The sequence below is a fragment of the Oryzias latipes genome, chromosome 10 (genome assembly GCF_002234675.1).
Source record: "Oryzias latipes chromosome 10, ASM223467v1".
Taxonomy (NCBI): domain Eukaryota; kingdom Metazoa; phylum Chordata; class Actinopteri; order Beloniformes; family Adrianichthyidae; genus Oryzias; species Oryzias latipes.
The window spans coordinates 7280178-7305203 of NC_019868.2; the positions used below are offsets into that span (position 1 = coordinate 7280178).

General features: G+C 39.0%; 1 protein-coding gene across 7 annotated transcripts in view; it reads left to right on the forward strand.

Annotated features, from left to right (window-relative positions):
• atp8a1 (ATPase phospholipid transporting 8A1) overlaps positions 1-25026 on the forward strand; it is a 116863-nt gene that overhangs the window by 80512 nt on the left and 11325 nt on the right. For all 7 annotated transcript variants that reach the window (XR_002873940.1, XM_023958983.1, XM_023958985.1 and 4 more), the window contains 7 exons: positions 457-567; positions 6874-6948; positions 8949-9071; positions 12921-12999; positions 13940-14001; positions 14499-14555; positions 16248-16355. Coding sequence is in view for 6 of the 7 variants with exons in the window: in XM_023958983.1 (XP_023814751.1) it covers positions 457-567; positions 6874-6948; positions 8949-9071; positions 12921-12999; positions 13940-14001; positions 14499-14555; positions 16248-16355 (615 nt within the window). In the remaining variant the exon portion in view is untranslated. The remainder of the gene's footprint in view (positions 1-456; positions 568-6873; positions 6949-8948; positions 9072-12920; positions 13000-13939; positions 14002-14498; positions 14556-16247; positions 16356-25026) is intronic.

The window sequence follows — 25026 nt, forward strand, 5'->3', positions numbered from 1 at the left end:
TTGTCCGGAGGATGAAGCTAAAGTTAGTTTTTAAGAAGCCAGCAAAGTGATACAGAACATTTGAGATTCGTGACCAGAACTTCATTTTTAGGTGTGCATTATCTCTGTGGATTATCCCTTTTTAATCCACGCCCAGCAGCCAATCAGAATTGACCATGGTATAATACAGTACAAACCCTCTTTAATTGCAGTAGCTGAGATGTTGGCTCCACAGTCTGTGCAGGGACATTTCTGGAATGTGTTGGGGGAGCGATATGACCAAAGTACCTCATTATTCCTTAGCTGCTCTGCAGGAATTTAAAGAAATAAATGTTCTTTAACCTTAAGTTCCTTTTACTGCTTTAATGTTTCAACGCTGATCTCCGATTATCAGTAATAATTTCCCAGCCCTCTGTACTCGTGCATGCGCTCTTCATTCATCATGTCGTTTCCCTCCATGTTCTCTCTCCCACACAGTTCAAATACTTGAAGAATCTGCTGCTTGTCCATGGAGCCTGGAATTACAACCGCGTGGCCAAGTGCATCCTGTACTGCTTCTACAAGAACATTGTTCTCTACATTATTGAGGTGAGTATCATGGAAAAGAGGTGTTCTACTATAAACCAGATGTGAAAGACAAATAGGTTTTCCCCTCCACATTACCTGTTAATTGAGATCATTTTCAATTTTTTTTTAAATTGCGTTTTTGTTGTCTTTAACATGTTATTGTGGCATTTTTCTGATCCTGGAGGACATACTGTAGATTAGGAAAATAAAGCTAAAAATGGAATTGCAGGGTATTTTATTTAAATCATTGTGAATCAGGAGTAGATGAAAAAATGCCATTTTGAAAAAGATTGCACTTGTGGTGCAGAAATGACACTGGCTGGGCCACAAGCTCCCTGCTCTGCTCCATTTTGATGCATCTACTTGTAGACGACTAGATCCATGAACGCCTTTGTTTTCCTCGTCTGAGCTGGAATCTGGGTCAAAACTAGACGGCTTAATAGCTCCAATATTGCTCACCATTTCTGTTGCACCGAAAATGTTAGGTTGGAGATGTAAGGGGCTCTAAGCTAATAGAAGTGCGTGTAAACAGAGAGTTCTCAGTTACGGGTGATGGAAAAGCAGGCAGCGTGGCTTTTCCCCAACAGCCCTGCCGACAATTCTGAGGCAAATTTCTGATGAACTCCTGCTGCTCTGCAGAAATGATGTCCTAGAAAACGATACAGGTTTATTGATTTTGGTCAAAAACAGGATAATCATAATTAAAAGACCACTGGGAACACTTTTATAAGGCATAATTTGAATAGGTCTTTAAGGACAGAAATTTTTTTTTGTTAAGTTTCCGTGTTCACAGCCTTTTAATGCATCTCCTGGATGAGCTGGTAGAATTTTGACGTGTGTGATGAATGGAAGTTCATGTAGAATTCACTGGAAAACAGGATTTGGACTTCCTATCTGCTCAATTTACAGTTATTTTCTCACAAGAAGATGGCTTTTGTTATTTCTGTGGTAAAGTCTTCCAATCCATACTTGATTTCCAGTTGATTCTTTTTGCATTTGCTTTCTCCGAAACAGAAGTTAAAGCAGTTTTTCCCCCAATGTTGATGTGGTTTTCCTGAAGCCGGCATGTACGCCAGGCCCTGAGAGCTGTGCAGTTCTACTCTCTCCAGCATGGGTTTGATGGTGTGCACACGCTTCGATGGTATTTGACTGATAGCAGAGCTGGTGCAGATAGCTGCCTCGGAGCTGTAACCAAGAGTCTAAGTGCTTCCTTTCAGCACTGCTGGAGTTCAGATGTTTTGATCTATAGACGATCAACTTAAGCTCTGTCCCAGTCATGTGAAGGATTTTAACTCGTGCGTTTAATCATTCTGTGTCTCAAAGAGTTTATTTTTTCATTTAAGTGTAAATTAAAGGCTGGTATGATAATCTTTAATTTTTAATATCTTACTTCATATTAGCAGTTTATAGCTGAAACCTTAGACTTAGGAAGTTTAAACGTCTCTTGGCCTTGGTTTAGCGTGTCTGTGTCTCAATTAAAGTACTTGTCATCATAATAAATACTTCAGTAACGCAGACGCCTTTAAAGTCTGCATGCTGCAGCATTGTAAGCCTGCTTTATTTCTCCCTCATAAATTTAATTTAAAATTATTGCTTCTCTAATGTTCATGTGTCATCAGGTAGAATTCTACCAGTTGGGTTGGATCAATCCTTTTCTTTTCTTTTGAAAAGGACAACTCCATAGGACTTCCAGAGTTGGCCCTTTTTTGAGAACATGATCAAATGCAGATGACCAAGTTCTCATTCCTTTAGGGTCAGTCAAGTTAGAAAACATTGTTGTGAACCAGTGCAGCATCAGTACATGCCTTCCACTTATCCTGATAATATGTGGTGGGATTGTCATATCAACATAATGTACTTACATTTGTCTTGTGTTTAAACTGTACAAAGACGTTTTATTTTTTTGCTGTAGACATATAAAAAAGACGAGTGGGATTGTAATAAGAAAAGAAAAACTGATTTATTTTTTTGCCGGTGTGTCTTCTTTCGTGAGTAGAGAACATTCCATACATAATCTGTATCTGAAATATGATCGTTTAGAAAAAAATACTGCTTTGCTAATCCCACCCGATGACATCTGACCGCTCATGTCTTTTTTCATCCTCAATCCATTTTATGATCCATGAAAAATCAGTTGGCTACCTTCAACATTCCAGCTTGTCTGCTTGTGACTGAAGTAAAAGAAAAAGCTTTTTATCATTTTCTCTTTTAATTCAGTTCATCTCTGTTATTCCGCCCTTCGCCAGATAAGGTTAAGTAGCAGCCAGGTACAAGAAATAGTAGACCAAATGATATTTTCAGCTCATTTAATTTCAACCCTCGCACCATTAAATAAATGTTTCTGGTTTTATGTGCAAACTTCATTCATCTCATATTTAGGAAATGACAACACTTGATTTATACACAGATATATGTTTGATCTTTACTTAGATAAAAACATAAATCAGTGTGTTGAGGGGGCCTGGAATCAAATCAGTCAGGTACACTGTTGAACCAGACGCAGCTGCTCTTTGACGATGCACTCAGATGAAAGTGGTGATTTTGGTGTTTTTAACATGTTCCTGTTGCCTTTTTCTCATGATGGAGGAAATGTATAAAGAAAATCAACCAAAAAATTGCATTTCTGCACATTTCCTTATTTAATAAATTGTGAACCAGGAACAGTTGCAAAAGTTGTGTAGCAAAAAGCTTGCAAGTGTGACGTACAAGTTACTACTGCGGGCCACAAGCTCCCTGCTCTGCTCCATTCTGATGAATCCACTTGCAGACAAATAGATTCATGTACGTCTTTGTTTTCCTCATCTGAGCTGGCATCTGGATCAAAACTGCACAACTGGATAGCTCAAATATTGCTCACCGGTAATGTTTGGTTGGGTGGGTGAGGCTAGAAGGAGAGCACATAAACTGATGGATGATGGGAAGGGGAGACAGGCTTACTCCACACCAACTGACCCGTCCACGACTCAGAGATGAATTTCTAATGAACGGCTGCTGCTCTGTAGAAACTGTCTTAGAAAACGACTTATTTTTATTTACATTTTTTAAAACGCTACTGGGAACTCTTTTAAAATAGATCAAAGGATGATGGGAGTAGGACTTAAGCGTTGAACTGAAACCTCGTCTGGAGCTGGACAGCATCTGTGGCACTGATTGTGGTGAAGGTCCTTCTTGTTCACCCTTTGTTCCTCTCTAAAAACCAAACCCCCCCATCACGCTCCTTCATTGAGCTGAATCTGAATAAAGGAACATTTCTATGCTGCTTGGCCTCTTGACTATTCCAGATTTCCCCAGTGTGACAGACCCTGACATGTAACACGCTGCTACCCAGACATCTGAGCAAAAGCAGCATGTGTTCCACTAATAGGTTTACTTTTGAACACTCGTGTTTTTCTCTTTAACTTTTAGTCTAACCTTGTATGAAGAGAATCAAGGATATTGATGGGAATTTTAGCTGCCATTGTCCCCCTCAGCATGTTTAACGCCAGAGCTGGGAGACTGCGTTAAAGCGTCTTTTCTTCTCCTTCCATTCAACCTTCTGGTTTTTTAGTTGCAAAAGGTAAAAACCCTGGGACTATTGTCGGAGATTTGAACGTAGGCTTGGTTTGGAAGTCTTGGTGGAACAGAGGATTTTATTTGATTCAATGAGGGTTTATTATAAAAAAGGAAAGTCAAGGTTCTGTCTTCAGCGGAGGATTGACAGGCCGCACTTTTTTAAGGGTCTTTGGTTGTGGATAGCTTTTCTTTACATACATTTTCTGAACATTTTAGGTATAGTTGCTAAAGAAATGTGACAGATTTAAAAAGATTGTTCTTGAGGTAAAAGAATTTTGAAGCATGTACCTAACATTAAAACAGACTTTAGTGGGTTTTTTTATAACTTTGACTTTTTAAAAACTTCTTAAGAGACTTATGCAAAGCCATGAAAAGGATTGTACCAGTGGAATTTAGCCTCCGAAGGCTTTGTAAGAGGAACCATAGCAACACGATTCAAATGCAGCCGGCCACTTATGCTTGATTGGCATGTTGTTGGTGCTACAGGGTGAAGGGGCTGGAGGGTGATGGACAAGTAGCATTTATGAGGCAATTACATGAAAGCCCATTCGCCGGAGTTCAATGTTGTCTGAGACGGCTTGGAAAAGCCGAGGAATTTTGCCAGCCGGTTGCACCGATTTAATCGGCGGAGTTAAGGTCTTCTGTTCATAGCTCAACATATTTCCAGCATATTTATCAGCCCCCGTTTTAATCGTACACTTTCTTCTATTCTTGCTTTGTATATCATTTTCTGGGGCTGTCTTGCTTAGGCTAAATAGACGAGTACCAGGACTCGCATTGTTGTAGACAATTGTTGTTCACCCCCATCACCCTGCCACATCCACACAACACTGCCAACCTTAAAGCAGCCTTAGAATCAGTGATTTCTCTTTTGCTGATGAATATTCAAGCCTTTTTTACTGGCTTGCCCCGGCCCATTCCTTCTGTTTTCAGCTGCCGCTTCCCTCCATCACTGTTTTCACAAAGTGCAGTCGGGGAGAGAGGCCAGCCACGCCCCTCCACTGAGTGGCACTCAAAGAGGAGAAGAAAGAGGAAAGAAAAAGCCTGCCTGGTTCTTCCTCTAATGAGCAAATCAATGCATCTGTCTTTCAAGAGATGGAGAAAGAGAGGAACCATTGGGTCCCCAAGGACTAGGTCCAAACACTCACAGGGAAGCAGCTACGGCCCACTGTGAATAGGAGCCTTTTTTTAACTGAGCACAACACTATATGAGTCCAAAGACTCTCAGTGAGCAGATCTGTAATTAATTCAGCAGTTTGACCCACTCACTAGCTTCTCGTCACCACTGCTTAAGCTATGCTAATGGTTTCAACCTGCCTCATGACTTGGGCTTCATCAACAGAAAACCCCTCGGTAACCACGTCTGAATGAGTTTCTAAACAAATTCACGTTCACAGCTTTAGTTCTGTTGCTTTTCTGTGAAGATGGAGATTGTGTATTCATTAGAACACACAATCTCCATGATTTAGAAATGTTGGAAAAAAATCCTAGTCAAGTACACCTGATGGGGTGGAGGATCTGACCTGATGATGAGGTTGCTGTGAAGATCTGAAGAACAGGGTCTGGGCATTCAGACATTAACCTGCCCCCTGCCATTAGTTTTCACACAAACAGTCAGGATTTACAAGCAGAGAGCAGTAGGTGGACTGGTGTTGGTGCGTAGATGGTGGCAGCAGCGGGTGGGGCCATCCAGCAGGCTTTGTCCTTCTCTGAGAACTTGTAGCAGTTCATGCCTTCATAATGATGTTAAATGAAGCGAGGAAATTTTTGGTAAAGCATTGCCAAAACACAGCACCCCTTATACTCGATTGACAATTTAGTGAAAGTTAAAGCCTGTCCTCTCTCTCAACACCGGCAACTTTCAGGTGTTGATTCACAACATATTAGCAACTTCAATTTTTGTGTTTTCAGGGCAAACTTGGAGAAATACATTTAATCCAATATACATTTCATTTGGGTTTGATGGTTTCTTTCTAAATGTTAGAGGTATTATTGGTTTTTAGATCAAATCTAGCTTACTTTATCTGACAGGTTTTATCCAAATGTCTATTTTGCCACGTCACTTTAGTCTTAATCTCAGTCATACAGCATACATATGGATCGATAGATGGCTAGATAATCAATTAGTATAACTGTATGGGTACATACTTTTTTTAATAAACAAATGGTAGACTTTTTTTTTTAACTCCAACTCATCATTTCTCATTCTGATTCATTATAGTTCCTTCCATTTCTAAACGTTAAACAGCAAGGCTATTATCTTTCTTGCATTACATCACTCAAACGGCCTCAGAAGCAGGACACATCGCAGTTACATATTGTGGGTTCTAATAGTATCTGCTGTGCCGGCTCCCCCTGTGGTCTGTATATGTTGTGTGAGTGGGTCCTTCTCTCCTAGCTGCTGTGGCCCCAGCGAGACAGAGAAGGGGATTTTTTTTTAGCTTGTACACATTGTGAGGCCCAAATATGATAATGGTTACCACTCATTCTCCCTGTTGCTAATGGAAAGCAGATATTGAAAGAACAATTACATCTAAACTTGAGAATATATGGGGCACTTTTTTCTTGTGTTTTGAGAAAATCCTTCATCGTCAAAACCATGCTGAAATACTTTATAAATGTCAGCAACCTTAGGAAAGAGAGTTCAGAGTATTTGGAGCAATACCATGTCCTTGTCATTGTGGTCTTCAACTAAAATGATGAATTATAGCTCTTCAAATTACATTGTGTTATCTAACTTAACTGCATTGATCCAATTCTTTTGTGTCTCCTCAGATCTGGTTTGCGTTTGTCAACGGTTTCTCTGGTCAGATTCTGTTTGAACGCTGGTGCATTGGCTTGTACAATGTGGTGAGTCTGAGAAACCTTGTTCTCTAATGAACTAACTTTGCTTCACATTCTTTGTTTGACACAGAGACTCCTGCAATCCCTCAAAACGGCTCTTTGTTTTTATTTATTTATCGTGTGTGTAGGGTAGTAACATCCTGTAAAGGTTCCTATGTATTTATGACTCGCATTCACATCCATACTCCCCCTGTGTCCTAAACTATGTGTTGAATGTGGAAAAACAACAGCTTTTTTTGTGAGTGGGGTGAGTAAAGCAACATAGGAATCAAAAAAGCAATAGGCAGGCTGGGGCAAGTGCTTTCTGCTGTTGGGAGTCCCATTGGGTGTTACAGAGGGACAAATACTATGTAGCTTTTTCTTTCTTTCATATTTGTCACAAAAAATGAAACTAACACAGAGAAAATCACCACAAGGCTGCTCAGAATTTCTAAAAACAAAGTAATTTTAATAAAGATTGATTATGGACATAAAATAAAAGTTGAAGGAATGTGAAACGTTTCCGAATAATCATTTTTAACTCTTAGTAGTCTGGGGCCTTTTTAAGCTTTTCTCTTTCTAGTTTCTAATTTTCTCTAGTAAGTTTGTAATTAATGCACAACATCCATCTTTTTAGTACAATCCCAGCTTTTTATTTTTAAAGATATTATTTTATTGTCCAATAATTTCACAGTGAACCTAAAACAATCTAAAATACTATGCCACACTATGCCCATTTGAGTGTCCTCCCTTAGGTATGACATGGGTTTGATTCCCAGCTGCATAATACTACAATCTGCAATAGGGCTTAATGCTCCTATGTTTTATACTTTATATTTGCCATCAAGGGTTGGATTTAAGGATGCACAGTGGTGGAATTATGCATATATTATGTTCTAACAGGTTGACAGTACCAATGACCATTATCACAAATTGTTTTTCCTTTATTAAAGATATGACACCAAGTTTTTCCAATTGTAGTTACTAATTCATTGTAGTGAAAGGTAAATATTTTTGAAGCTGCTTTATAACATTACAAATAGTAAGTCTGTTGTTTATCTTTCAGAATTCCAATAACTCTGACTGTTTGCAGACCCATAGATGTGCTGAGTTTCCATAATTGTAGAGTTAAAGCAGAACTACAATCGTTGAGACTTTTGAGCTAAAAGCTTCAAAAGCTGACAGTTCCCTTTATAATGCAATTTTCTGCCAATTCCAATGTTGTGCGTCCATTGTCGGATTCAGAGGTTAAAATCACCAAAAGGTTCCAGAGCACAGTAACACCTGTTTTTCATCATTCCAGCAAGGGTTAGGTCAAATGCAGAGAACGACTTTCACTCACTCAGGTGTGTGACAAGTACTGACACTTTAACAGTGTGTAGACTTTTTCAAAAACTAGGCACATTTCTGTGGCTGAGTGATAGCATATTAGAGTCAATAGAGTAAATCCATCTCTCAATAGAGATCTTGCTGGGGCCGGTTGTAAATAAGAAAGGAACCCAGTGGAGCGTGTCCTGTAGCCCCCAGGCCCTGCAGACTTGAGACCTGCACCGTCCCCCTCCAGATGGACTGTGGGGATCCCACCTCAATTGACCCATAGAGGCCCCAAGTCGCACAATGGCATCACTCTTCTCACCAGCTGCAAACCAGAACAATATAGTGCCACTTAGACTTTAGCCCGACTTAAATACTATTCTGCTTTTCTCTTAGTCCAGACCATTGTAGATGTTCATTGACAAACAGGTTATTGAATAAGAAAAAAAAATAAAGCATGACAAATCAGGAGGAGAAAGCTGCAACATCTGTGTATTTCGGCAACCAAAACCCCAAAAATGAGCAAAAAGACACAAAAGAAGCAATATGGTTGCAGTATTGACAGAAAAAGTAGTAAAAATGAACAAGAGAGTCAGCAAGACTGTTTTTTTAATCCTTGTAAATTGAGTTAAATGGTTTAAAATGAAAGGGCTCGTATTAAAACTTTGTACAAACACTAATGTTTATTTCTGTGTATCTGTCTTGTCCTGTAGATCTTCACTGCTCTGCCTCCTCTAACTTTGGGAATATTTGAGCGCTCATGCCGAAAAGAGAACATGCTAAAGTACCCGGAACTCTACAAAACCTCCCAGAATGCAATGGGTTTTAACACCAAGGTAATCTATTTTCTTCAGTAGAAGTTTTGGTGTTTCTGCTTTCAATTGGTACAGTTTTGTTTTTATTTGTTTGTTGTTGATGACACCTGTGTTTTTTTTCTACATAATCATTCTTAGTAAATTTTACACAAATGCACCTGATATGAAGCAAAACAAGAGCGTTTTGCAGTGGCAGTTGAAGCCGATAAGACATTTTCATCAAATTATTGAAAAGGCCAAAAGTTTCATGTCTTGACAACAATCAACTTCATGCCAATAAAAGAAGATGTTCCAGTTGTGTTGCTGAGACTGGATGAGTTATCGGCTTGTCTCGGTGACGTGACGGCTGGAGTTACAGGCTCTCTAATCACATCCTGGTTTGACCTGTTGTGTCTGGTGGTGGGGACTCTGTTCGCTTTCCCTCACTGATAATAAAGTTGTCTTCTCCTTTCTCCATGGTGAGCTGGAAACTCCCGGACCCTCTTCAAAGGCGTGGTGACCTGGTTAGCTCCACATGGTGGTGGATTAAAGACAGATTGGCCATGGTGGTCAGGGGCAGGGAAGGTCAGATGGTTTTGGGGATGCAGCGGAAAGAATGGCTCCAAGGAAGTAATAGAGAGCATGCTGTCATTCTGTGTCCACATTTGTCGCGGAAAATCACGCAATTTGTTTAAGTAAGAGAGACATTTGTTCTCAAAGCAAGGCTATCAGATCCTATTTAACCCGGACTGCATGGATCAACCAATGCTGGTTTCACATCCATGTTTTACCAACAAGTAAATGTTTAAAATATGAAGCAAGGACAAAATCACATATTTTAATTTGTTTAATGTAGTTACTGTATATTTTCTTTCTAATTCAAAATAAAAAATGATTTTTTTTTTAACATTCTTCAGCTCAGTAGGTAAGTGAAGACAGCTAATAAACAAAAAATTACAATCACAGAGCAAAGCCTTGGCAACCACATTCAACATTAGTACAGAGAAATACATTTTACAAGGTTTTATTTCATGCTCTTGAACACCTATGAAATAGCAGATGAGAGACGCTGAAGCACACAGGTGAAACCCTTTACGAGTTCTGCTTTTCATTCATTTCCTTTGAAGACCTCCAGATTTTCCTGCCAGGCAGGGATCACTTTAATTTTAATTTAAAAGTTCGATGTAAACGAAGCAGAATTTTGTTTGGGCCACATTTTCCAAGAGCCATAAATGATGACTACAGCAGTTCAGCAAGTTGTTTTTGCTGGCTTGTCCACTCTTTTCCCAAGATATTTTCCTTGCAGCTGCCCTGAAGCGAGGCGAGAAAATCCAGCAGGAATTTGGCCCCTCGGAGCCCGTCTTTCCAAACGCCTTGCTCTTTTGTACACAGCAGATACTGTCTTTGTCAATTAAAGCTGTTTGTGTTGAGAGGGGAGCGGGGGCTCCGGGTGTTGGACTACAGGCAGAGGGCTTGAGCTTTGTGGCTCCTACACTTTCAGCTGCAAGTCCCCCACATAAACGCCATGGTAAAATGACATCAGCTGGACACAGAAAAAAAAAGTCACTTCCTGTACGTCACCTTTATTTCTCTGGAGGTCTTTTCCCCCCTTCTTACCTCACCCCTTTATAAAGAAAGGGGAAGGCGTGGGCAGCTCTGGAAAATATTTGTCTGTATATTAATTACTGACTTTCATATGACTTGCTTTCTTTGGCAATTAGAACTTTCACAAAGGGCCAAAGCTTCAGTTCAGAGGACAAACCACACATTCATTCAGAGGGAATCCGGGCTCAGACAACAAGGGAGACAGATTCACACGTGACCACAGAGGAAGGATAAATGAACGTTTATGGACTTGTTCATCTTTGATAGCAGAGATGAGGAAGCCACAGCTTTTCTCTGTGGGGTTTGAGGGAAAACACCAGCTCTGTGGAAGATAATTTATAGGATAATTTAGCATCGATTTGACCGTGAAAACCGAGGCGGGGCGGGAGGGCATTGCTTGTGGCCACCCCTCGCTCTCTGTGCATTGGGTTTTGTGTACACATTGTGTGTGTGTGTGGGTGGGGGGTGTAATGCGGGGTGGGGGTGGCTGGTATGGAGATGTGTTTGGTGTGTAGAAAAGGTGACAAGGTTGTGGCACTGAGGTCAGGGTTTGTTAAAGCTCTAAAACGTAGTAATTGGAGCAGTGTACCATGTAGGTGCAAATCTCTCCGCCTTGCTTACTTTTATTTTAATTTGTTCACAGAATATATAGGAAAAAAGTGAAGCTAGGTTAGTTCCTAATAGCTGATCCTTGTATTTACAATGCTAAAACAGGCCCCGTAGAAATAAGTAAAAAACATTTACTCCATTGGCAGATTATATTTAAGTATTCAAACAAAATATCTGCCAATGGGTAATTGTTGTACCAAGAATTACTAAAAAGGAAAAAGTTCTTGTCACTAAGACTTTTTTCTTGCAAGACATAAAATGAGACAACTTTTCTGAAACAAGTCTTTTTGTTATATTACAATGTAATTATTGCAGTGTAGATGTCAGTTTGTCCCTTAAGAGTCATGATTCAACTGCATTCAGCTCAGAAGGCAAAGTTCTACAGTTTAGTTGGTTGACCTCAACATTTTAAAGACTTAAAATCCAGTTTTGGCATCACATTTTTTTTTAAATCAGTGACTTTGTTCCTTCTTTGTGCTAAAATCTGGTCCCTGTCTGTATACTGCAAAACAGGCCCCAGAAATAGGTCAGACATTCTTTAAATAAGCAAAAAAAAAAAACTGCCAGTGGAGTGAGAAAAATTGTCTTACCTAGAATTCTTATCCGTAGAAAAAATATTTTAGCGACCAAAACACGTTTTCTCAAACTGAGATTGTTTTACTAATGAAAATCTTTCTTGGAAGACGGATAATAATGGAATTTTTCTTGAAACCGGCGTCTTTTGACTTCCAAAAGTTTGGTTTTTACAGTGCGGGGCCAGAAAATCCAACTTTTCCAGAGGATTTGATTAGCCTTTATTAGTAAGTCTGCTAAGGTTGTTGAAAAAGATGTTTCTTTCATGAAAACAGACTGAAAGGTTTGCATGTTACTACTCTAACATGACTCAGTGGGTTTGATCCACATTCATCCACCCTCTGGATCAGCTCTGCAAACGAAAACCGGGCAGTAAAGCCAAGCTGCTTTTTTCTCTCTCCTTTTTTACTCTCAGCTGTTAGGTGCAGCTCTGCCCGTTGGTGTTTTATTTGGCTCCAACATGCTGAAATGTACATTTTGAGCAAGGTGGTTTTGAAGTGCTAGCAGTGATTTAAAGCACTTGGATGACATCTGCTTGCTTGCATGAAGAGAAGCACACACCATGACTTTACAAACAGTTTGATCTCTGTCAGGCTCGTCGGGACGTCCTCATGCGTGTTCCTTAGGCATATTTTGGTGCCACACAGGCTACGTTGTTTTTTAAAGAATTTGACAAAATTGACTGAAATGTAACGAGAGGAGACCGTCAACACGTGTCCTTTTGTACGGGTGGAAGATTTGCAATTTAGGGTTTTTATTTCTGCTGAATTACATTTTCAGAAGGGCAGCAAGTGAAATTGTGAATGCAAAGCTGCTCATAGAAATGCTCAGCAGCATTTCTCTGCTCCAAAACCCTCGCTGAGGACATACAACGTGTCTGTCAGCGGGGTGGCCATTCAGCCTGGAGGCCCTGACAAAACCGCCACTTAGCCCAGTGCTGGGCTTCCACAAAGGGCCCAGGTCAGGGGTCACCTGGAAAGCTGGAGCTCCCCACACTCTTTTTTTCCATGCCTTTCTTTTTGTCACTATGTCTTTTCTACTCTCTCCCCCCTCCCTCCCCCCTCCTCCTTCCCCTGCATCCCCTCCTGCTTTTCTATTTTGCAGGTCTTCTGGGCCCATTGTCTGAACGGCCTCTTCCACTCCGTCATCCTCTTCTGGTTCCCCCTTCAAGCCTTCCGGCATGGTTAGTGGCTCCCAGAGACTCCTCCACAGCTCTCAGAGGAGTGGATGAAAAGGAGAGACTGTCAAACTCGCATACTTCGTCTTAATTAGTTCTCCCTTCAGCCCTCTCCTCATGAATTAAAAGCACGTGTGTGTCTGCTGATGGAGGTACATGCATTAACAGTTAGGGGTTCATACTCGCTGCAGTTCGTGCAGAACGCTTTGACGACGTTTTTGTGGCCACATGAAAAAATGTGGGTGCCACACCTTCACAGGAAAGGCAGTGATGCTCGTTTTATACCCTCTAACATCCACAGTGTGTGTGTGTCTGTGGGAATAAGGAGAATAGAAATCCAGGCTGGAAGGTTTTGGCTGACCAAAGATGAGGACCACACAGGCTCGGGCCTGCTCTGCAAACAAAAGCACCAGGCCCCTTCACTTTGACTGACAGGCTGTCAGCAGACCCCCCCCCCACACACACACACAGGGTACATGTGACCAGCCGGAAGTGAAGCCAAACTGAGTCCCCTTCTTTGTCTAGCTGCGAACCCCGTTGACATTTGGGTCATTGTTTCAGCCCAAGCTTTGTTTGGGGTTCTTCTGTAGCATCTGCTTTTGTTTGACAAAGTTTACTTTTTACATCGCTATTACCCAAATGTTTGATTAGTCCTCCTTCAGCAGTCAACATTCATCAATGTTATCATAAAAAAGTCTGAACCAAAGAGATTTAGTTTTGACCCTCATGAATCTGTTTTTCTGGTCTTACTTTGTGTTTTTAAACACATTTCTCATGTATTTGTGGGAAAGAGAACTGATTTTCCAGTCTCACTCAAAGGACAGTAAGGTGTTTGCTTTTTTACAAGGAAGTTCACATTGGGCAGCAAGTGAATTTCAGGATGTTTTCTGAGCTAAAGAAAGGCGTTGACGCTTCTGTAACGGATTGTTCTTGATTCCCTTCACAGATACAGTGTTTGGCAACGGAAGAACCCCAGATTATCTGCTCTTAGGCAACATGGTTTACACTGTAAGTGAATTAGTCTTTGATCGATTCTGTGCAGTTGTGTTGTCTTGCCAAGTGTCGACAGGTATAAAAACAAGCTAGGTTTTCTGTACAATGAGAAAAAATAATAATTTGGTCCCTTGCTTATGTTGTGCTCTCACAGTTTTGTGGGAATTTTAAGCGTTTTTTGAATTTTTTGATACAGCCGTGTTTAACACCCTAATTGGCTGTTGACCTTGTCAATCAATCTCCTCCGTGCCGTGATTGCGAGCAAATCTTTATTTTAATTCGACATTGTTGGACTAATTTCTTTTATGACGTTTTGAACTTTAAGGGAGAGAAAAGTGTAAAAATGTTCTTGTTTGTCTGATAACCCTTGTAATCCCGCCATAAATGAGGGAGCTCTGTCTATATATATATATATATATATATATATATATATATATATATATATATATATATATATATACACACATATATATTCAAAAAGCATTTTAATGATAATCTGACTGTATTCACAGTTTGTTGTCATCACAGTCTGTCTCAAAGCCGGCCTTGAAACCTCATCCTGGACTATGGTAAGATAAAGATTCCTTCCTGCTGAAGTGTCCCATTTTTGAATTCCTCCGTCTTTTGTGCTCACTTGTTTTATGTGTTTGTTTTTTTTTTATCTCCAGCTTTCCTTTTATGTTTGCTCCTTGGGGGGTTGTTTGTGTGAAGGCAACATAGAAACTGATCAATTAATAAAAATACAGTCAGTGTAACCATTTGAGCCCAAATTATTATTAAATCAAGCAATTTTGAAATTCTTTGGTTAAAAACACGTTGGACTAAATGCAAACTTTTTATGTTTTGATATTCAAAACAAATTTTTATTTCCAGTATTCCAGTCATTCAAAGTGTTCAGCGGCTAGTCAGGGAATGCATTGATTAGACTTTCGGTTTTAAAATTTTAGGTGTGAAATGACTATTGACTGCTAGCAGTGTTGTGCTTTTAAACCCCTTTACACCTGCATTTATTTCCAGCTATGATTTTTTTTTTTCTCATATATTCTTGCTTTTAAGTAGACACTAAATTAAGGTAATTTGGAGCTGTAGTGGTATGGCGCATATTTGCCATCAAAAGGTTTCATGGGGTGGAAACTTTTTTCTATATGGGATCTAAGATCGTCAGCATATTTTTAGCTGTAAAGATCATTCAAAGTTGATATATTTTTAACAGGATTTCAATGATTTAGAATAAAAATTTCAGTTGGACAGTGTTACTATGATAGATTTTTTTTAGCCCTAGTTTGAGCTCCTTTGGATGTTTTGGCTTCTACCAAACAGTTTTACCAGTAATTGCGTCATTTGTTTCATGGTTTACCATCATTCATTTCTTTACTCTCTGTCTTACCAAAAGTAGTACACTTGAAGTTTATTGTGTTATGTATACTTTAGAAAAAGTATAGCAAGTACACTATTGACCATGTACTGTGGGAAGTATACTAACTGAATATTTCTCCAGACTAAATTGGAACATTTAAACTTTACAATATTGACTGTATATAAAAAGTGTAGTCACTTTTAGTATAGAATAAGTATGCTTGTAGTATACTTAAGTAGACTACTTTTTGCTAAGGGTTGGGAGCTTTAGCAGTTCACATCAAGTTTTTAAATAATTATCTTTTCACAATATTTTAAAATGGTTCTCAAATTCTTTAGCTAATTTAGTGTTAGGAAGTATCTATAACTTTTTCGTGAAAATTTTTAGCCTTTTAAGTTTTCTTTAGTGCATCAAAATAGTGAAATATCTTTGGTTACCTGCTTCAGCTGTCAGGAGTCATGCATTCTACAAATATTGTTTTGTTTAACTTGAACAGCAGGGATCTTGCTGGCAACACCTTGACATACCATTACTCTTCGACCATTTATGCAATCGGCAGATTGCATAAATGGATTGTGACGCAGAGAAGACCGGGTTTTTGTATCAACTTGGTACCAATTTGCAACTCAAACTGTTGCCTAACAGTGCCAAACCGCTTCTCTCCACAACAGAATGAGCTGATTTAGGTCAATTACGTAAGCACTTTACTACTGTAAAGTGTTGTATATCAGTGCTTTTTTTTTTCCAGCTTCCATTCCCCTGGAATTACTTTAAACGTTTGAAGAGTCACGGTAGTCTAAAGAATGTGAACATTGGATCTGAAGCTCTGGTGTTAAAGGGTTAAATTGGTTTTTAGTGAAATGCTACATTCTATTTCAGTGTACGGTCTCTTTTTGTCCAACAGTTCAGTCACATCGCCATCTGGGGAAGCATCGGCCTGTGGGTGGTGTTCTTCATAGTCTACTCCGCCCTATGGCCTCTCATCCCTCTGGCACCTGACATGTCAGGAGAGGTAAAGAAACACACTCTACAACTGTCTTCTCCTGACAGACCCCTCAGAGTCTTCATTCGGTTCTGCACTGGTGGGAAAATTCACTCCAACATTTGCACAGGTAGAGCCAGAGCCGTGTAAAAGGTCGGACCTCTGGCTTGTGTTGCGTAATGACTTAATTAGGCCAATTTAGCCAATGTTTGTGTAACATTTTTCTGCTTTAGCTCTGAGTATCTGCAGCTGACACAGAAACACTAAAGCAGTATAAAGTGTGAATGATGTCCTGAAATTTGACCAGCTTTTCCCTGTCTCTGAAACTCTGTCTCCCTTTTTGAGTACATTAGAGTGCATTAACTTTGGAAAAATATTTAGCTTCATTTTATGGAGTTATTACCGTGTGAATGCATGCAAGCATCCCTGATAAATTACAGGTAGTCAGGAGGGAAAACAGATTTTTGGACTGACTTCTAAGGATCCTGATGCAACTTTTCTTAATTGAAAAATGAGCAAAGTGGGGGGCTGTTTTAGGAACAAATTCTTGCAAGATACGCCATACAACAGAAATAAAAACTATAACGTTTTATCTTAAAAAATATCTCCACAAACTGTGAGAAGGGTATTAAAAACATTGTGAAATCTTACTGGGTATATTTGTCATAATTCTTCACCAAGTAAGTAACATCTTACTAAGATTGAATTTATTCTTTTAAGATTGAAAATGTGATGTGTCACATACTTATACATACTTAGTACATTATGTAGTGAAGGGTATTGAACAACTTTCCAACTGAGTGCAAGGCCTAAGAGCAGTTAGTATAAAAAAAGTATGAAAATGTGAGTGACTTGGTAAAATAAATTTCTACATAATATGACCTTACCTTATTTTCTGCCCAATAAAGCACACTTAAAAGCTGTAATTTATAAAAAAAAAAAACTATAAAAGTGCACTTTACAATCCAGAGCACCTTATAAATGGATTAATTCAGGTTGTGCTTACAGATGTGGAAGCAATTTTGAGAAATACACCGCGCTCTCACCAAATGTCAGTCTGCTTTTTTTTTTTTAGTTGCAAACAAGATTGGGTGTTGTAATACGCTAACGTGGCTACCAGACTGGGTTTTTTTTAACGTGTTATTACCAAGGTTGGAATATGCTAACTCGGCCAACGCTTCTAACGAAAATAACGGGCGGCGTGTTACAAACAGGTTCTAGATCTACTATGAACACAGTTATTGTGTCTGATGGACTTATCTCGGACTCTTGTCTTGCTTAATGCATCTTAAGGTTCGGTGCGTCTTATATTTGTCACAATTTTGAAAATGGATCATTCATTGATGGTGCACCCTGTAGTGCGGAAAATGCTAAATAGGACAGTGGTCCCCAACATCCGGGCGACGGACTGATACCGGTTCATGGGCCACTTGGTACTGGGCCGCAGACAGAAAAGTAAAATATGCTGAACATTGGTTCTTTCCGTTTTGTTTAATTTCTGATACTGAAGGACGTTTTCTTTTCTAGAAAACTACCAGATTCTGGTCACCACATCAGTCTGTCTTGACGCGTCATGTGAGTTTAAGGAGCTGGTCGGACCACTAAGTTAGTAACTCGATGCTTAAAAGCAAATAAAAACCAAACACAAAACTACATTTGGAAAGTTTCTTCGGGGAGGAAAAAGTCCTTTGGTAAACCGAAGAAGAGCCTTCAACTTTAGAGAAAAATAAAGCTGCTGTTTACAGGCAAAACCAGGAGTCTTCCTGCAAATATGGATTTATTGAGATAGCTGTTCTCACATAGCAAAAGCCACTGTTTCTAATATGTGGCGAATATGTGACTTTTTTAAATGTTTCACATACGCAGAAAATAAAGGTGCAGATATGGTGGATTTCTGTTTGTTATTATATTTAGAAAATACCAGTTTTCTTATTGTTGTGTCTTTTCATTTTGATTTTTTTTTATCCATCATTAAAAGTTGGACGCGGCTAAAGTTAGCATCCAGTTGCTGGGCATCCACTTTGACCTTTAAGGGAAAATCTTCATCCCAAAGTTTAGGTTTGAACCAGCCACAAACATTTTACAGGAAATGAAAATTTACTCAAATAAAGTTTCTTCTGATTTTTGTAAACTTGTGAAAGAGACGTTTGTGAATTTTCCTACAGCAAAGGTGAATTAGGCAGGCATCTCTTAAGAAACTTTGGCACAGAAAATGTTCCTCTGTGTTGATAAAATATACACAGTTAATCAGGATTTATGTCAAATTAGAAAACCTGTTTTGCCCTGAAAGATGATCTGAGCCTTGCTTGAGTTCTCAGTGTTTTAATGGTGTTCTATGAAAAAAAACTGTAATTTTGCTCTTATTGAATTATTTACAAATCAGAAACAATTTCTACAAACTAACAACTTTGTTTCATTGAATCTTCCTCTGTAAGAAAGACAGAAACGGAAAAAAAATCTGCTAATGTTTTCAGCTTTTTTTAGACTAAATTTGTTGAAGTAGCATTTTATTTTGATTTTTTTTTTTTCTTAGAAACCGGAGGCTTAAAAATATTAAACGTAAACTTCAGCCCCATTGGGACTGGTCTGTGAAAATATTGTATGACATTAATCCGGTTTGTGGCCCAAAAACTGTTGGTGACCCTGCTATAGGACAATAAACAGGGATAGTGTTATGGTCACAAAGTGTAAAGTTATATGCTACAAAGTGTTTGATAAAACATTTTAAATATACTAAGCTTCTAATGTAAAATATTTTCAATTTTCAATTAAAATATTCATCATTACTGGAGAAAATATACGTATGCTAATGCCCAAACTGTTGCTCAGCACAGAGACGGAACATATTTAATTGATACTTTCTTATGAGCAAGAAAACTGAACTTGCTTCTTATTTTTTGCATAAAGTGTAAATTAAAAACTAAAAATGTTTAGCTAGCTTTTTGAACTCCACTTGGCGAGAAATGTTTACCTGGCTTTGCCCAAAAGTTACAGGAACCTGTTGGATTCAGGTTTTAATGTCAAACAAACAGCTGCATTAACTACAGATGCCTGAAAATGGTTTCAATCTCTCTATTTAAAGTATCCACTGCCAGAATGTAAAATAGGTTTTCCAAAATGTCGAACCTTTTATAAAGTGGCTTCAATTTTCTTCAAAGGCTCTTCTCTTCTCTGCACTTGTGCTTGATGGATGGTTTTCTGCTGGCCAGATTTCTCTTGCATATTTTATTTGTTAGGTTTTGGATTCGTATTTGAATTCTTTATGTTACATGTAGTTTATGTAATCCTTTCTGCAAATACTGCAGAAGTCTTAAAGTGCATATGGACTGGTCACATGCACAAGTGGAAAGAATAGCAAATTTCAGAGGTGTTTCGCATGCATAGAGAAATTGGTGCCTTAGCTACATGCTGTACGTTGCTGCTTTCATCCACCCCCTGCAGCACAACCCAGGAAAGTGATGGTCTCTGGGTAGATGGTAACTCAATGCTTACCTTCAGCTTGGGGATACCAGCATCTGGTCCTTCTGAAACCTGAGAGCGCTTCAGAGACACCATCTTAGACATTTTAAAGGGCAGAATTATCATTAACCCTAAGACAGTCACTCATATGTCACCACGCCCCCGTTCCATCTTTCCTCTCTTAACCCCCTGTTATCTCTACCAGTTGAAAAACTGCCACAAAGAGCAGAAAAGACACCAGAACTATTACTTCTCCTGTTTTAACTTTTTAAGCAGCAGTCCATTCTATACAACTGCCTCCATCAGTTCTAGACAAACTTCTCCATCCACAACTTTGAAAAAGCACAAAACATGTTGGGAATAGGTAAATCAGTTATGGTTCAACCCATTGACTGTACAAGAGAACTTGACAGAGCGAAACTACATTCACACCGCCTTCGCCAACCTGCAATCACGCCCATCTTTTGGGCTTCCGCATTCAAAACTCTCATGTTTATATGTCGCTACACACGTTTCTATGACTGTTTTCGGGCTTTACATACAAAATGCATGGCTATTGAAAATGCATTAAAAGTTTAACTTTGACCAATCAGGGACTTGGTGGTGTCCCTTTTAATTCACGGAAGTGCCAATTGTTTGAAAAGTGATCACGAAGGAGAAAGTAATAATTGTAGTTTTTGCCTTGTTGGATTTATATGACATCAAGTCTTTCTTTTATTGTAATATAGCTGTGAAAGAAAAAGCCTGGAGCAAGATTTACTAGATGTGCACTGAGTCGACATTTTGCACCAAGCCTCTTCCAATTGTAGGTGATGGACATGTGCTAGTACTGAGTAGCGACATTCCAGTGTGAAGACCATGGACTAAAAGTTTCTCAACAACACATCATATGCCCAGTGGGAACGTAGCTTGAGTGTGATGTCACCCCTAAAATAGGGCTTAGTTCCGCCTCCAAACAAATTAAGTCTATTCAGACTCAATGTTGGAGCCAGATGACATCAGTTAACAGTAAGCACCGTCCACCACCACTCACTTACCCTCTCTCGCCAATCAGGAGTGAGCTGCTTGGAAGTTCACACCCTTATGACTTGAAAGAGCGCTTGGGAGAATCTGTCAAACATTTTAAACATTGGACGTGAGACCACATACTTTTATTGAGTCATCTGATTGGTCAGCTTATACACTGATTAATTTGCAATAAAGAAAATCATGATTAGTAAGAACATGTTTTTTTTTTTAAAGGTATCAGAGCAAAAATGGTTATTCTGACAAGTAGAATGGCTGAGTAATAGGTGTTTATTTCTGAATGGACGTTTATGGGATTTTGGCTTCTTGGAACCAGCGGGTACTTCCTGTTAGAAAAGTACCTATTTGGAAGGGGTCACTCAGTCTAGTTCTCATATACAGTCAATGGTTGTATCTCAAAAGCTCATCTTATTCTGTATCAACTCAACAGAAGACTGATGCAAAAATGAAGAATCTGAGAGATTATTGGGTTCATGCAGTGTACTCAGCTTTGTTTCACCTCAGGAGATGTTGCATGTGTGCTCAGTCTGCTCCATCGCACTGACCGCTGCCTCCTGACTCGCCTTCACGCCACTGTTTTGCAACACCGGCTTTCCCCTCACACACACCTGCTGCTTTTCAAACTTGTTTCCCCTGCTCGTAGTCAAGCTCCCATCATCGGATTTCACACTTGACCGGCATCAGAGTCTTCGACTGTGATGAGAGAGCACTTCTCTGAAGAGAATCACTTTAACAGGAAATGTGCACCATGATGTGAGACAGTAGCTAAAGTATATTCAGAATATAATTTTTAAGAATGGCATCAGTTTTTACAGGAAAAGATGAGATTTTTTTTTGCTCATCTTTACTCGCATATTTTCATCTTGGACTGCTTTTTATTGTTGAGCACACATGTGTGATCCAGGTTTTTTCCTATTTTTAAACAATCCTCACACATTTGCCCCTACACAGCTGCCTTATTTTACTTAGTTGTTGATTTTTCATTCTGAAGCACACCAGCATGTTTAGATGGTTTTATCAATTTTCACCCTGCAGGCGGTCACATGAATGGACTTATTAGAGCACAGCTGAAAAACCACCTCAAAGAAAGTTGAAACTTCTGTTAGACAGGTTATCCATCACATGAGTTATGTGGTTTTCAGTTACCGCTGTTTGTTGTTGTTTTCAACATACCTGAAGGGATATGTGGAGGGCAACTGCCAAAATCCCCTAGAACAGAGAGACCTTGCTAAAGACAAATGTATTTTTCTGTCGTGTTGAGGCGTTGTGAATCGCACCCCAACCCACGCCCGGTGGCCCTGTGGCCCGGTGGCCCGGTGGCCCGGTCCCTTTTTTATTTGGGATTGGAGCAGAAATTCAAAGAAACAGGACGATTAGAAATACATGCGTTTGTGTTTGATACATAAAATATGAGTTAATATTGTGTCTCTTTAAAAAAGAAAAACTGAAAACTTTTTAAATGAATCTTAAAGAATGCACATTTTTTAAATTCATATTGTGATCCTCAAAAAAGTAAGTGTTTAATTGATTTCAAGTAGTTCTTTATATTAACATAAAACCCACAAAAACAGAATTTCAGAAAATTAGAACACTGTGGAGAAATCACCCTTTACTTCTCAGTTTTTGCAAGAAGCTAAAGACAAATATTATGATCACATCATATCAATCAAAATAGAGTTTTCAGAATGATATGTCCATCTTCAATGGTTCAGTTTGTATGAGCAGGAGCCAGTTCCTGCCAGAAGATGAAATCTTCTTCTCCATCCAAATCCTCAGCATGAAGGAATCATGAAGTCCTCAGGAACATTCTGGTAGACTGTTGCAGTGATTTTTGGATTCACCAGTGTAGTGATGCATCTAATCTTTTTGTGTGGCCGCGAGGGGCTCATGGCTTGTCAAAACACTGCGCCTGTGCCAGCGGACACTACTGTCTGTGCAGCTAGACAAGTTTATTAGTATGTCTTAAAAACACAGCCCCCCTCCCCCTGTCCCAGCTCCCAGAGGCCCCCTGGTATTAGACCAACGCTGCTGGCCCCGCTCAACATCTCCATGTGAAGAGATAAACATTTGTTGATTGGAACAACTAAGATTTTTATTCAAGAATTTTTGTTTAAAGAAACTGTCACTTTAGTATTTTGGTTACCTACGTTACCTTTTTGTGTTTGTTGTTACTTACATTTCTTCTTTGTTCGACATTCAGCTGCAACTTACTTTCCATCTTTGGTACCGTTTGAGGTCCATGTTGTCCTCCGCATCCTTTAAAGCTCAGAAGTAGACAAATATTTTCAAAGATTAACTTGTAAATGATGGATGCAATTAAGTCTTCATGGTGTTTGCCTTAGATTTGCCAAGTATACAGTTTTAGTTTATTTTCTGAAGGATCTCAGGGCTGTTGAAATACCTCCATTACAATGAATGAAAAAAATAATAATTAAACTGACAAAACTCTTAAAATTTCTAAACATTCCCACCAAAGCTGCCTAATTTTTTCTAATTGATGTGGAAATATCCCACATTTTGATGCAGTTGTCCTTCATCTTGCGTATTTTGCGCCTGCGGGCAGCAAAGAGAAGCCTTATTCATTCACAAGTTAAACTGCAGGGGGAAAAAAAACAATTTTCCCTTCCCGTCATTTGAGGTTTCCTCTTCCTCTGCTTTTTGGATTTTTATTTTCTATACATCAAAGTCGATTTGAAGGTAATGGTGAACAGATTAGGCAATTTGGCCAAAACTAAGCGCTTTAATAGTTTTGACACTGACGAGTGTGTGCGTGCATCCTGAGGGCCGAGCTGTGTCACGTTTCAGGAACGACACTGTCAGGGGGCCTCGACACTTCAAACAAGCGACGCATTACAATGCAAAGAGCGCGACCTGCTCACGGCGGCCTGCAGTGACAGACCGTTTCAGCACCGAAGGCTAAAGCAAACATCCTCGCACAGAAAGCCGGCGCTTTGTGCTCCCACAGTGGCAGCTCGCCTGTCAACAAAAACACAGCCGCTTGTTACCTTCCCTTGACAAACCACACATTACTTTACTGTGGAAATCTAAAATAATAAAAGTTTTTTTTTTATTTTTTTACTCTGACTTTAAAGGGAAACGGATACAAATTTGAATTCAGGATTGTATTACTTTGTTAGATTTGCTGGTTGTTTCGCAAGTGTGTTCCTTTTTATTAAAAAAATGATCACATTAACATATTGCATACACAACATAAGTCCACACATCTTCATAACAGAAAACACAGTGAGAAGAATAAATTGTCCTTTTTTATTCATGCCTCTTTATCAAATCTTGAAGGAAAAAAAGAAACCGCCTGCCACCACCTACACTTGCACACAGTATGTAAAATAAAGGAAAACTCTGAACAGTATAACATTTTGACCATGTCGCAGGATAAATAATACTTATCATTACTCAAAAATAATACTTTAGTTTGAGCCATTTTACCCTTAATATGATATATGAGGCTTCCAAGACAAATTTTCACCAAAAATTGCCCCAAGTAACCTAAACTCAGACACCTTTTCTATGTTTACTCCATCAAATTGACTTTCTTCTGTTTTTATGAGCAAAATCCATAAACTTAGTTGTTTCCAAATGCGGCAAAAGCTTATTTTTATCAAACCAATATTTAAGTTGAACCATTTCAATTTTGATAGCTTTCTATATTAAATGTTTTAAATATTTCCTGAACAAAAATGTGTTGTCGTCTGCAAACAGTTTTGAAACATTTTAGGCTTCGCAAATGTCATTTATATCCACACAAAAAAGCATAGGACCCAAGATTGATCCTAGTGGGGGTCCACATTCAATATATATATACATATTTTGGAGTTTTTTTCGGCAAACTACAAATATTGTTTATACAGTCCAAAAATTCAATTTTCTGATAAACTTGATTTATTCCAACATCTATTTTCCTAAATCATCTTTTTTTTTTTACTTCTATCATTTTTTTCCCCTCTAAAGTTCTTAATTTGGGAATCCATTCTGTCGTCATACTTTATAAGCCAAACTAATGAAATGACTTTTCTTCCCCATGTTTAGTTAAGACCCCAGTCCTGTGTCTCTTGTGTTGCAGCGAAGGAAACTGTCAGCACAACACATGGCTGAGTTGTTTTGGTTTGAATGAGACACCGCAGTGTAAATACATCACACATCCCTTCTGCTCCACGAAGGGTGCAGAGGTGGAGCCCTCTCAAAAAAATAAAAATAA